The 12,827-nt window shown below is 43.1% G+C and overlaps 1 protein-coding gene across 1 annotated transcript in view; it reads right to left on the bottom strand.

Annotated features, from left to right (window-relative positions):
- ALPK2 (alpha kinase 2) overlaps window positions 1–12,827 on the bottom strand; it is a 124,685-nt gene that overhangs the window by 74,011 nt on the left and 37,847 nt on the right. Inside the window, exons 2-4 of the mRNA XM_033957855.1 lie at window positions 7,855–11,686; window positions 4,427–4,574; window positions 903–1,030 (exon numbers count right to left, since the gene is read on the bottom strand). Of these exons, the coding sequence (XP_033813746.1) occupies window positions 903–1,030; window positions 4,427–4,574; window positions 7,855–11,686 (4,108 nt within the window). The remainder of the gene's footprint in view (window positions 1–902; window positions 1,031–4,426; window positions 4,575–7,854; window positions 11,687–12,827) is intronic.

Here is a 12,827-nt window from a genome sequence, read left to right as displayed (position 1 = left end):
TGCTTGCTCTGGATCAGAAGCATTGAATGTTGCTACACCTTGGGTTTTGTTCAGGTACTCACAGGATTGGCCACCGTGAGAACAGACTACTGAGCTTGATGGACCATTGGTCTGACCCAGTAAGGCTATTCTTATGCTCTTATCAATTGTCCTATGTATATACACATGTAATACTAGGTTTACTATTGCAGCTAAATACACTGTACACTATTTTTTTATTTTTTTTACATATATCTTAAGGAGGTTTGGCCATTTCAACTCAATATAATCTATTTGCATGCATCCCTTAAAGTTCTAGTTTCCTTTCTCTGTCAACTTCACAATTTCAGTTGAAGTAGTTTGAGAAAAGGATAGTTTTTTTTATCCCTTTCTTGAATTTTCCGGTATTACTAACTTTTCTAACTTTAATTCCATTGGTAGGGCATTCCTTTCTGCCGCTGTCATACAGACAGGTATATACTGTATAATTCACATTTTGGGGGGTGGGAGGGGGATCACTGACTACTGGGGGAATGTGGGAGTGTTATTTCCTCATGCCTCCAGTAATCATCTGGTCAGTTTGAGTACCTTCTTGGCACATATTTGTTATTAAAACAGGTCCAGCCCCAAACATCCAAATTGTGCCCCGGACATGTTGTAACATGTTTGATTTTTATCATTGCAAAACATCCAGGTTTTAAGCCTGCCCTAGTCCCACCCAAAACACGCCTCCAACACACCTTCTAGAAATTTAGAAGAGCTATTGATACACGGCATAGAAAACAGGTTTCAAAAATGGCAATTTGGACGTTTTAGCGATTAAAATGTCCAAGTGGCACTTTATCAACGTTTTTGTCTTTTGAAAATTGGCCTGTTAATAACATACATATCCATTTTGACTCTACAGTAGTTTTCTACTTTACCTTCAGTGGTTAGGTTAAATTCAGCAGTCACCTTTCCATATGAGTTCTTCAGACAGCACCGATACAACCCCTGATCTTTCTTATTGGTTTGAACTATTTTCAAGGACACTGGGGAATCGTCTTGTGCACTGGAAAGGAGATGGAGAGGTGAAGTCAGCATATTGAAAAAAAAAATGCATCCTCATAGTACAGTGCTGGGGAGGGTTATTGGGGTGGGCGGACTGGATGGGCCGTGGCCCTTATCTGCCACCTGTTTCTATGTTTCTATGCTGAGTCTTGATTTAAGACTGCTAACAAAATTCATGAGGACCTACTTTAAGGGCTCCTTTTACTAAGCCACGTTAGGGCTTTAACGCGCGGAATAGCGCACGCTAAATTGCCACACACGCTAGACCTTAACGCCAGCATTGAGCTGGCATTAGTTCTAGCCACGTAGTGTGGGTTTAGTGCGCGCTAAAAACACTAACGCAGCTTAGTAAAAGGAGCCCTAAGTTAAGCAGCAGATTCTCAGACAATATAGTTTGGTTTTTTTATTTTTATTTTTTATTTATTTATTCATTTATATACCACTTATAGTCTAAGTGGTTTACATTTAGGTATTCGAGCGTTTTCCCCTATCTGTCCCGGCAGGCTCACACTCTATCTAATGTTCCATGGTATTTTTTTTTTTATTTCTCACTATAATAAGCAGTATATTAGGCAAATCTGACATCTATTAGGAAGGAGTAGGCAATCGCCTAGGGTAACTTTGAGGAAGGTGGTAAAGAGCATCTACAATGAAAGCAAAGCAGAACAGTTACAAATGGATCGATTTTTCACACCGTCAAAAATTACAAAGATTAGGAGACACTCTATGAAGTTACAAGGAAATACTTTCTCTTTTCAGGCCGCTAAAATGAATACATGGCTCGGAAAAATGATGTTAGAAGCTTCTTCTTATTTAGATTTTTAGGAAATTACTAAAGACTCAATTATTTAATAGGCTGACATTGTAATGGTTTTATATTTTCTCTTATTTTAACCATGTTTGCATTCTGTTTCTTACCTACATGGTTTCCTTTTTTATCTTGATCAATTTTATTGAAATGTATGTATGTATTGCTATTCTCATGCTGAGAGCTGCTTAGAACCTCCCCGGTATGGCAGCATATAAATAAATAAATAATAATAATTATTATTATTATTATTAAAAACCAATAGGAGGAAATATTTTTTCACGGTACCATAACTAAAGTGCGCAGGACTTTGGTACGCCGACATTTCCGCGGCAATATTTGCACGCAGGATAAATGTGCATTGCCGCTTCCACCGTTCCCGTTAGCGCTCTGAGGGTGTGTGAGTGTGGGGAGGAACCTCCTGACACACTTAGATGTGCTCACACTCCCATTGGAGAGGGGACCCACCAGTACACTGAAAACTCCCATTCTCCTTCCCATTTTAAGTGTTTGGGAGTTTTCAGAGTAGTGGGGGGTTCCCCCTCACGCCCCCTCATAGCACAAATGGGAATGGAGGAAGAGCGCATGTGTCCTGTGCATAAATGTTGCCGCAGGATTGTCGGTGCGCCAAAGTCCTGCACGCTTTTGATGGGTCACCTTTCTTCACTCATAGAATAGTTAAGCTCTAGAATGCATTGCCAGAGGTTGTGTTAAGAGCGGATAGTGTAGCTGGTTTTAAGAAAGGTTTGGACAATTTCCTGGAGGAAAAGACCATAGTCTGTTATTGACATGGGGGAAGCCACTGCTTGCCCTGGATCGGTAGTGTGGAATGTTGCTACTCCTTGGGTTTTGGCTAGGTACTAGTGACCTGGATTGGCCACCGTGAGAACAGGCTACTGGGCTTGATGGACCTTTGGTCTGACCCAGTAAGGCTATTCTTATGTTCTTATGTCCTCACAGTTGCTCAAGCTCAAAACCATCAGGCAGAAAGAATGAGAATTTCACAGCAGGTGGGAAAAAAAGCGAAAAATATGTCAAACCAATAGGGAAGTAACAAGCACTGGTGTAGTAAGGGGGGGATGGCGGCACCTCTCCTCTCTGCCCCCTCCCCCGTACCTCTTTGGCTCTTCTCTGGAATGAGCAACATCTTCAACCTACTGCTCACACCAACCTCGGCTCTCTCTCTGATGTCTTTTCCTGGTTATGGGACCAGGAAGTGATATCAGATGGAGAACCGAGGCCTACACGAGCAGCAGGTTGGAGATGCTGTTCATGCTGGCGAAGAGTTAAAAAGGTAATATTTTTGGAAAGAGTAAACAAGCGATTCACATCGACCCATTCCACTCCACTCAATATTATATAGACCTCTATCATATCACCTCTAGAGTTATCAATTTTGTTGAAATTCCCAGATAAAGAGAGTTACAATAATCAAACTGGGATAACATTAACTGAACAAGTATTATAAAGTGAGCTTGGAAAAAATAAGATCAAACAAGTTTCAAAATAGCCTTTCTAAGCACAGCATTGACTTTGGTTCAGAGATGCATCAAGTAATATCCCTAATACCCTAGAGATCTTACCCACTTTCAGAGATATTCCATCTTTAATAGGTACTGACATTGGAATTAGAGAATGACAAGGGGACCGTTTACCGTGGTAAACCATGGTCACCACAGTAAATCCACAGGAATGGAGAAATTTGCAGCTGGTTTACCTCAGGAATGGGGACAAGACCTTTCACCGCCCCGTGGGAGTGGTGAAAAGTCTTGCTCCTGAGGTAAAAAAATTGCGCCTGTGTCAGACTTGGCATTTCCTCCCCAGCTCCTCTTGCACCTATTTTACCTTCAGGAGCCAGCCATGCCACGATGAAGACAGAAGGAACCCAAAACCAAAGCCTGAGACCAATGTGATTTGAAGAATAAAATTTCCAGACAACAAAAGGTAGAAAAAAAAAATTAATTTATTTTGTGATTAGAATATTTCAGATTTGAAATATGTATCCTGCTAGAGATGGTATTAAGACATAGATAACAAAGGGAACTGGATAAGGGTATAATAGAATGTATTCCCCCCCCCCTTTTATTACTATATTGTTTCAGAAGGACGCCTCAGCCCCACCACTCCACCGCTAGATATCTCAAAATCGCGGGAAGAATTACATGGTGCCTCATCATTGGCTGTCCATCTTAAATATGAGTGTAATAATTTACTACTTGTTCATATTTTAATATTTTATAAATTAGATAATATAATAAATAAAGTGCGTTAGTACTTAGCTTAATCACAGCACACATCTTCATGTAACAACTTCCAGTGCTTAACTATTGCGTGAAAAAAATTTCTTCCTATTCATTTTAAAAGTATTACCATGTAACTTATTTGAGTGTCCCCTAGTTGTACTTTTTCAAAGAGTAAAAAATTGATTCATTTTTATCCATTTTATACCACTCAGGATTTTGTAGACCTCAATCATATCACCCATCAGCCGTCTCTTTTTTCAAGCTCAAGAGCCCTGACCTCTTTAGCCTTTCTCCGTAAGAAAGGAGTTCCCCTTTATCATTTTGATTGCCCTTCTTTGAGCTTTACCTTCTACGTGTTTGAATGAGCAGCTTTGAATCTTTTGTCCAGGTAACTGTCGAATCTCCATGAATATCTGTGAAATGGCAGAACAGTTTCATATCTCCAGAACAGTCGGGGAGTATCTCAGCCTGGATCTCTTTCAATAGCTGAGGGGCTTCAAATGAAATGGTCACAAAACTTGGTATCAGAATAATACAAATAAAGAACCAGAATTATTTTTTAAATCAACTGGCTGGAGCAGGTTTTTAATCTTTCACTTCACAATTACATTTCTCTAGCATCTTAGCCCTAATTTTATTAATCTGAAAAGTTGTCATGAAGTGAAGCGGCATTGCAGTGCAAAGCTTGAAATAAGTTCTTGTAGGGAGTTTATGTCAGATATTTTTAGTTTCCAGATTGCTGAATTTGTGGCTTTCTTGGGTCCTCCAGTGCCTCTCTAGCATGGCCAATGAAAATGTGAAGAGATACTTGATCCCCCTCCCACTCTCATAACAAAGGTTAGCTGGGCAAAAAAATATAAAATATAAAAAACCAGTGCTGTGACTGGCAGAGAAAACCATGGTCACCAAATCCGAAAGCATTCCTGCTCCTTCCACCGGTGACCCCAGTAATGGTAAGGGACGAACAAGGCAAAATCCCACAAATCTGCAGGAGGGGCACAAACGATGCAACACAAAACAGAACTGCAGACGACTGTACAAGATGCAGGCAAATATTTATTAGAACAAACAAAATATTTGTTGCGCACAGACAAACCACCTTTAACAGTTCGTGGGACCCGACACGATCCGTGTTTCGATCAACACGTCTTCTTCAGGGGGTTCCTAGGAATGGTGGCCAAAAAAGGCTCACAGCAAATTTTGCCTGATTCTGTGGAGTCCACTTAAAGTGGTTTGTCTGTGTGCAACAAATATTTTGTTTGTCTCAGTAATGGTAAGACCTACTCTAAGTCTAGGGTGCATCTTATGGAGCAAAAAATACATTTTTTTTTCTCCATAAAATACCACTAACTTTATTCGAAATCCATCCATCTTTCGATAAATCAATTAATTTATTGGATGGCGATCACCAGAACTTGGTTCTCACTATGCCGCATCATGATGCCTAAACGAAGGTGCCCAGAACTGTTCTTTTGCAGGACAAGCACAAGCCAACAGCTACTGCATTGCCTAAATATTAGGGCACACTAATTCCCATGTTAAAAAGCTAATGATGGCCTAAACAAGGGAGTTAAAAGTAGCAAATAACAACTGCGTTTTTCATATGGTCTGTTTCTCTTTTTTTTCCCATATTGGATTTTGTGGACCATTGCCTTGTTTTCTAAAAGTGAGCACACAAATTCCAATGATGCAACTTCCAGGGGGCGTGGACATGGGATGGGACTAGGTGTGGCAGGGGCATGGCCAGCACTTATGCATATGTTAGAGAATACTAGCAGTTATGCACCTATCAGCAGTTAGCGGCGAGCATTTACACCAGCCATTAAGTTAAGTGCTTAATCTAGATGTGTACACAGGGATGGGGCCAACCGTGGGAATACATGAGGATTGAGACAAAAAAAGCTTTATTACCACGGGAATGGGAGGGCATGAATTAAAAGGGAAAAGGAATGAGAGGGGATGGGAACTAAATTATGTCCCATGTACACTTGAACTTCATGGCCTTGGAACATCCTTGCCTACCCACTTGCCTGCCCCATCTGGTATCATCTGGAATACCCACTCCCTCCTGCTGCCATCCCTGAACTACCCCTATATTGTCTGTGGCAGGAAGAATGCTCACTCCCTTCTGCCAGCATCCCCGCCAACATCCCCGTCAGGAGGGATGTCCACTCCCTCCTGCTAGCACCCCCAAAACAATCCCTGGCAGGAGTGATGCCCAATTTCTCCTGTCACCATCTTCGAAAGAATCCCTGGCACTCCCAGCAGGAGGGATGCCCACTCCTTCCTGCCAGCACCCCCAAAACAATCCCCAAAAGGAGTGATGCCCAATTTCTTCTGTCGCCACCCTTGAAACAATCCCTGGCACTCACAGCAGGAAGGATGCCCACTCCCTCCTGCCAGCACCCCCCAAAGCCCACCTGGACCCCTAGACCTTTTTCAGTAAGGCCAGCCAGAGGGATGGCTACTCCTTCTGGCTAACAGGCCTGCCTTCTCAGATTGGCAGGCCTTCCCATTCCCAGTACATCCTGGGATGCATTGAGGAAGGCCTAAGGAGGGGAGGGGCCCCTGGGCCAACCAGAATCTTAGGTCTCCTTCCCAGTGCATTTTGGGATGCACTGGGAGTGGCCTAATGACTCTGATTGGCCAGATCCCTAAGGTCACTCCTACTCTGGTTGGCCCAGGTACATAAGGCCCCTCTTATGGGAGAAGCCTTGGGCGCCTGGGCCAATCAGGGTCTTAGGCCCCTCCCCAATGCACTGGGAAGGGAAACGCCTGCCATTCTGAAGAAGAGGGCCTGCCGGCTGGAAGCAGTAGGCATCCCTCTGGCCGGCTTTGCTGAAAAAGGTCTAGGTCTCCCTGCTTCGATTAGCTGAGCAGCCATGGCAGGGAACCCCTGAATCCCTCCGCAAATCAGCTGGCAGGAGGAATACCCACTCCCTCCTGCTGTCATCCCTGAACTCCCCCTATATTGTCTGTGGCAGGAAGAATGCTCACTCCCTTCTGCCAGCACCCCCGCCAACATCCCCGTCAGGAGGGATGCCCACTCCCTCCTGTTGGCACCCCCAAAACAATCCCTGGCAGGAGTGATGCCCAATTTCCAGGTTCCAGGTGGGCTTTGGGGACGTGGGGGTGTCAGTGTTTGGGGGGTGTTGGGGTAGGGGTGTGGGGAGCTTGGGGGAGGGTTGAGGTATCATTTGCTTGGGGATGTGCAGCCAGGAGGGAGTGGGCATCCCTCCTGCCAGGCATGTTGGGGTGCCGGCAAGACGGATTAGGCATCCCTCCTGCTGGGGATTGGTTTGGGGGTGGCGGCAGGAGGGATTGGGCATCCCTCCTGCTGTGGATGTTCACAGGGGTGGGGTTTCCCTACCACAGCCATTGAGCTGATCGCAGCAGGGGGATTCCATTGCCACGATCAGCTCAGCGGCAACACGATTCTCTAATTGGTGTCTGTGACATGGGCAGGTTTGGAGCACCAACGCGATTCTCTAACCGGCACCTGTGACATGGGCAAAATCGGGCAGGTTAGGCGGCAGACAGACGTGATTCTGTTTAGGACGCTGATGTGTGATGCTCATCCGCTGCTTAGGCGGCAGCTGACACCAGTGTCCTATACAAAATCGGTCCCTTAGAGCTCAGCATCTCAGCATCTAATTTTGGATGTCCAGTAGAGAATTACCCCCCAACGTCGTTGACTTTGTATGTTTTGGGTTAAGCTACTATACTAAAGTTACAGTTGTATATTGAGATAAACATTTTTAAACAATTCCATACCTTTTTGGTTGTTTTCTGAAGAATCCTTTTCCTTTTCTTGCCCCTTTATGTCTTTTTTATTGGGCTGTATCTCCACTGCAACGTCTGGCTTCTTCTCTTCAGCATCCTTCAAGTTAATGTTAAGACTTTCGTTTTTTTCCACTTTGCATTTCTGAGGTCTCAGTTTGCATATGTTCTTTTCAGTCTCGCTTGTAAACTGCACATTATTACTTGCTCTTTGCGTATTTTTAACCATTTCTGGCCCACCGGCGTTTGATGAGATCGCTGGGACTTTGCTGCATGTCAGCTTTTGATCCTTTTTATTGCCATTTCTCGAGGCCAAAATATTATTCACAGATTTAAATAAAACCGAGTCTTTATTTTTTCTTCCTAATAATTTTTCTTGGTACCTTGTAATGTATTTGGGACCATGGGATGGGAGCGGCAGTTTATCTGTTGTTAAGGGAGCGTTTTTCTCCTGTGTGGCATATAATTTTAAGTTTTTACCCTTCCTGGTTGATTCCACAGTTTTGCAGGGAGCGGCAGCACTTGCATTTTGCAGACTACACGTTTGAAATGATACGTTACTTCTCCGAGGGCTGCGGGCTAAGTTTGGTCCAGAGCCTTCGGAAGCACTGCCATTTTTAATACCGCGATAGCACCCTGAATTGCCAGGAATACACGTGCGATGGACAAACTCTTCAGTATCAAAGATTTTCTCAAGTTGTTTATTGCTACCATATGCGGTTGCAAGGTCTTGGGCAGTCTTGTTTTCTTTCTTCCCAGGAAATTCATCTGGCCGCCCTTTCAACTTGTAATTGAAAGTTTTCTTCATTGTCTTTTCCATTTGTGCGGGTGAAGGCTGCTGGATAGTTTTTGTTTGGGAGCTTTTTCTCCCAACCACATTTTTAGTGCCTTTTTCGTTATGCCTTGCAGGTTGTGTGATAGCCTGTTCGCTTTCCACATACTTTATCTGTGGTGGAGAAATGCAGGAGCAATGCACATTACCCTTCATCTCCTCTTTCTTTGCTTGAATTACTGTACTATTACCACTGCTTTTGACAGGGGATGACTCATGCTTGGTGAAACATTGGCATAGGCCATCTGTTGCTATGCTTTCAGGCTCATCTGGATGACATGCCAAAGGGCCCTCACTGAGCCCTTTTAAAACCTCAGCAATAATTATCTTTTCCTTTGATTCATTGCACGTGGACTGAGATTCCGAAGGACGAAGCAACGATGGCTGCTCTGGTATAGGAGCATCTAAGTGTGTAATCTTTGTTCCACAATCTACATCAAAAGCACTATTTTCTCCATGAGTGTTCTTTCCTATGTATTTGCATCCAATTAACGAATTGTCGGCCACCATGCCAGCTTCAGCAGATACTCTTTTTTTGTTTGGTGTGATAAGATTTGTCTTTTGTATGTTAGCTGATGGTTCCGTTTCCGTTTCTTTTACTAAATTTTGCCGCTGGTTTAAAAGGCTGTGGTTATGTGCAGCTGGAATAGTACTACAGTCATTGCAGGTATTATCTGATAATTGCTGGGAACTGCAAATAATGTCGCCACTAGCCACAGACAAGTTCATTTCGTTCCCTGGGCTCTGAAAGCTATTAGTTGAATTTTGGTGGCCTCCTTCAGAAATGACATGAACTGAGCTGACTTGGTCTCTAGGGCTAAGTTTTGACTTGCTATAGGAATTTTCATTTCGTGTGAGTTCAGGAGAACAGGAGTGAAGGTTTACTCCCTCGCCATGCTGAATAAAAAAATTATTTGGTGATATTTGTGCAATAAAATTAGTTATAGAATCCTTAACAAGCTTAGCATTGCCTTCACCAGCTAGTAAATTATTACTTGCATCGTCTGACTTACCAGACGCAATTCCTTGATCTTCAAATGCGATAGGACTGTTTTGATGACTTGGAACCTCATGAATAGTGATAAATGCATGTGATATAAGATAATTATCTGTGAGATCTTTTTCTTCTATAGCTTCATAAATGTGAACAGGTTCACTAGTAATTACGGTTTCTGTAGGATTACAGTCTAAATGTTCTACACTGTTCTTTGCTAACGCATAAACTGAATGTGTGTTTGCCTCTGTCTCAATGGTGACACAGAGTCTAGATCCTTCTGTTTTGCCAGCTTGAGAAGACAAAATGTTTTCTACAACTATTTCATTTGCTTTGTCAGCTTCCATTATTCTATCGCTTTTGCCGTCAATATCTTTTTTCGCCTTCATTTCTTGTTCTGCGACAAGTCTGTTGCATATTGTGAGATTTTTGTGCCCATTACTTTCAGATGCCTCATTTAAAGTATTCAGCAAAGCAGGCATAGCCCAATTCTCATTTTCCCTGTTTCTGTGTGTGGAAGTGTGCCCTGAATCTCCCTCTTTAGCAGAATTCCTTAGATCATCATCATTTGATGAAGACTCATCAGATTCTCCACCATGGAATCCTGCTTCCAAGACTCGATGGGAATTTGAGGTAAGGAAAAATGTGGCACATGAAGCCTCACATGTAGGACCTGTATTTGGATACTCTTTTTTATAATCGCTTTCATGAGAATCTAAAACAAAACTTTTCTCTACAACAATTTGATCAATACTTGATCTTTCAGAAGTAGGTAAAATATAAAACGGTTCCATAGGAACCAAGCAAAGATCTTCTTTTCTACTAGAAATGGTACTAGTGTCCTGTGTACAACTTTTCAGTACCTCATTGACGGATTCATTTTTACAGCCTGTGCTATAATTGTCTTCTTGAAACTCCCCCGTGTTCATAATTTCTAGTTTTTCAACTTGTTGATCTCCACTTCTCTCATTACATTGACCATGATTTTCTTCTGAAAACTGCATCCTGAGTACATTTCTATCAGCATTCTTCTCTGCCTTGCCTTTATCCTGAGGTTCTAGCTGATTTATAAGTGATTGAGGCATTGTATCAGAATTATACTTATTGTGTGAATCTCGATGGGAGGGATCGCTCTTATTCTTACGCTCCCCTCCATTACTTTTATCATGCAAAACAAGCATTTTCTTTAGGTCCTCTTGGCCATCAGAGGTATTTTCAGGAGCTATGAAGCCATGTGAAGATTCTTCAGTCATATTACAAAGATTGCCTTGCTCTGTGTTTAGCTTTGAATGAATCACTAGCTCTTTGAGTGATTCATTTTTAGCGCTTTTGATACACGTGTTTTCCTGCACTTCATCAAACCCAATGCTTTTCACCTGCTGGTCTCTCTCAACATATTGTCTAATTTGATCACAGGTGTCTTTTACACACATTGTTTTAAACTCATGTTTGCTATGATCCATTATTAAAGAATCTTCAGCTTCCTGCTCTACTTTGTCAAAAATAGCCTGGGAATTTGTAGCCGAAAAATGTTTTACTTCACAACATGGAGTTATGTCACCATAACATACTTCTCTGTTATTGCTGCTATTGGTAGCATAAGGAAACATTTCATTTTGAACATCTTCATCACTCATATTTTGGGGGTTTTCAAAGGTATAAAGAGATTCTTCAAGTATGTTATAAGGATCAACTTGTGTAAAACAGTTTACTTCGCTGAATGATAGACTTGCATTACTTATATCATCGTCGGTTTTAGGGATGACCTTATCATTTAAGGATGCTACTCCGTGCTTGTCTTTTTGATGTTCATCCATCTCCCGGTTGTGTTCAGCATTTTCGTGATTTGTACAGTGGGTAATGTAGTTTATTTCCAAAGCTGAGATATTTTGGGGAGGAACAATTAAAGTAAATATATTATCTTCCTTAGTATCTGGACACACAGTGGGTTTATTAAAACTTTCATTGCAATATCCTTTCATGGATTCTTGTGTTTCTACCTAAAACATAAAAAGAAATTGAAATGTAAAATAATTTGGACAGGAACGTTGCTACTCATGCCCTGCAAAAAGGAAATTGCTTAAGCGGACAGGTGAAGGCCTGGCTTTTCTCCCAAGCTTTTAAAGGGTAATGTTACTAACCAGTACCATTGTGAGGATGAGTGGCGCCTCTCCCCAGCCCTCTTCACCGCCCCCCCTTCTGCACATGCTCACTTCCCTTCCCCTATACCTCTTTCATTTTCCCAGTGCGAGCAACATTACGAACTTGCTGCCCGTGTTGGCGCTCCCTCTGACGTCGCTTTCTAAGCGCCGGACCCGGAAGTGGCGTCAGAGAGACCCGACACCGACACGGGCGGCATGTTCATGATATTATGTACGCCAGGAAAATGAAAGAGGTACAAGGGAAGAGAAGGGGCGCTTGCGCGCGGCAGGGGGGGATCAGGAAGGAGCAAGGGGCGGAAAGGACGACAGGTGCCGACGTCCCCCACCAAAATGGTGCTCGGGGCAGACCTCCCTCTCCCCCCTCACTATACCACTGTTACTAACTGATTAGTCACACAGTTTAAGTACTGCAAATACTGCAGGAGGACTAACTTAGAGCATTCATTCTAATTGAGACCTGTTGCATACAGCTTCTATAGCTGCATGTATAATTTTTTTACTGCAAGTAGTGATGCATTTTGGTGCAGGAGCACAAAACAGCTCTATGCGATAGGAGGGAAAAGGCTGATTTGCATGGACCAGAAGGACTTCAGAGTGAAGATTTCAGAGTGGTGAAACAAAAGCTGTGGCCAAAGCTAGCAGTGGCGTGGTCAGACAACCAATTTTGGGCGGGCTTGGGCCCATAGTGGGAGGGCATCTCTTAACCTCCCTTCCCAGCCCATGCAGGCTCTCTCTTTCCCTCCCTTCCTACCCTTCCCCCAGCCCTTTCAGCATTTCTATTTCTTTTTCAGGTCACTGGCAGTGGTTCATACATGCTGCTTGCAGCTGACCCAGAAGCCTTTCCTCTGACAAAAAACGCAAACCTGTCAGAGGGAAGGCTTCCGGGTTAGCCATCAGAAGCATATAAGAACTGTTGTTGGTGGCCTGTGGCTGCTGGGTGGGTGGGCCTGAGTCCATACTTGGTGGGCCCTGCCCTGCC

Source organism: Geotrypetes seraphini, chromosome 1, assembly GCF_902459505.1.
Source record: "Geotrypetes seraphini chromosome 1, aGeoSer1.1, whole genome shotgun sequence".
In the NCBI taxonomy this organism is placed as follows: Eukaryota; Metazoa; Chordata; class Amphibia; order Gymnophiona; family Dermophiidae; genus Geotrypetes; species Geotrypetes seraphini.
The sequence above is the reverse complement of the archived record's forward strand: the minus strand, read 5'-3'. Positions and strand labels throughout refer to the sequence as shown.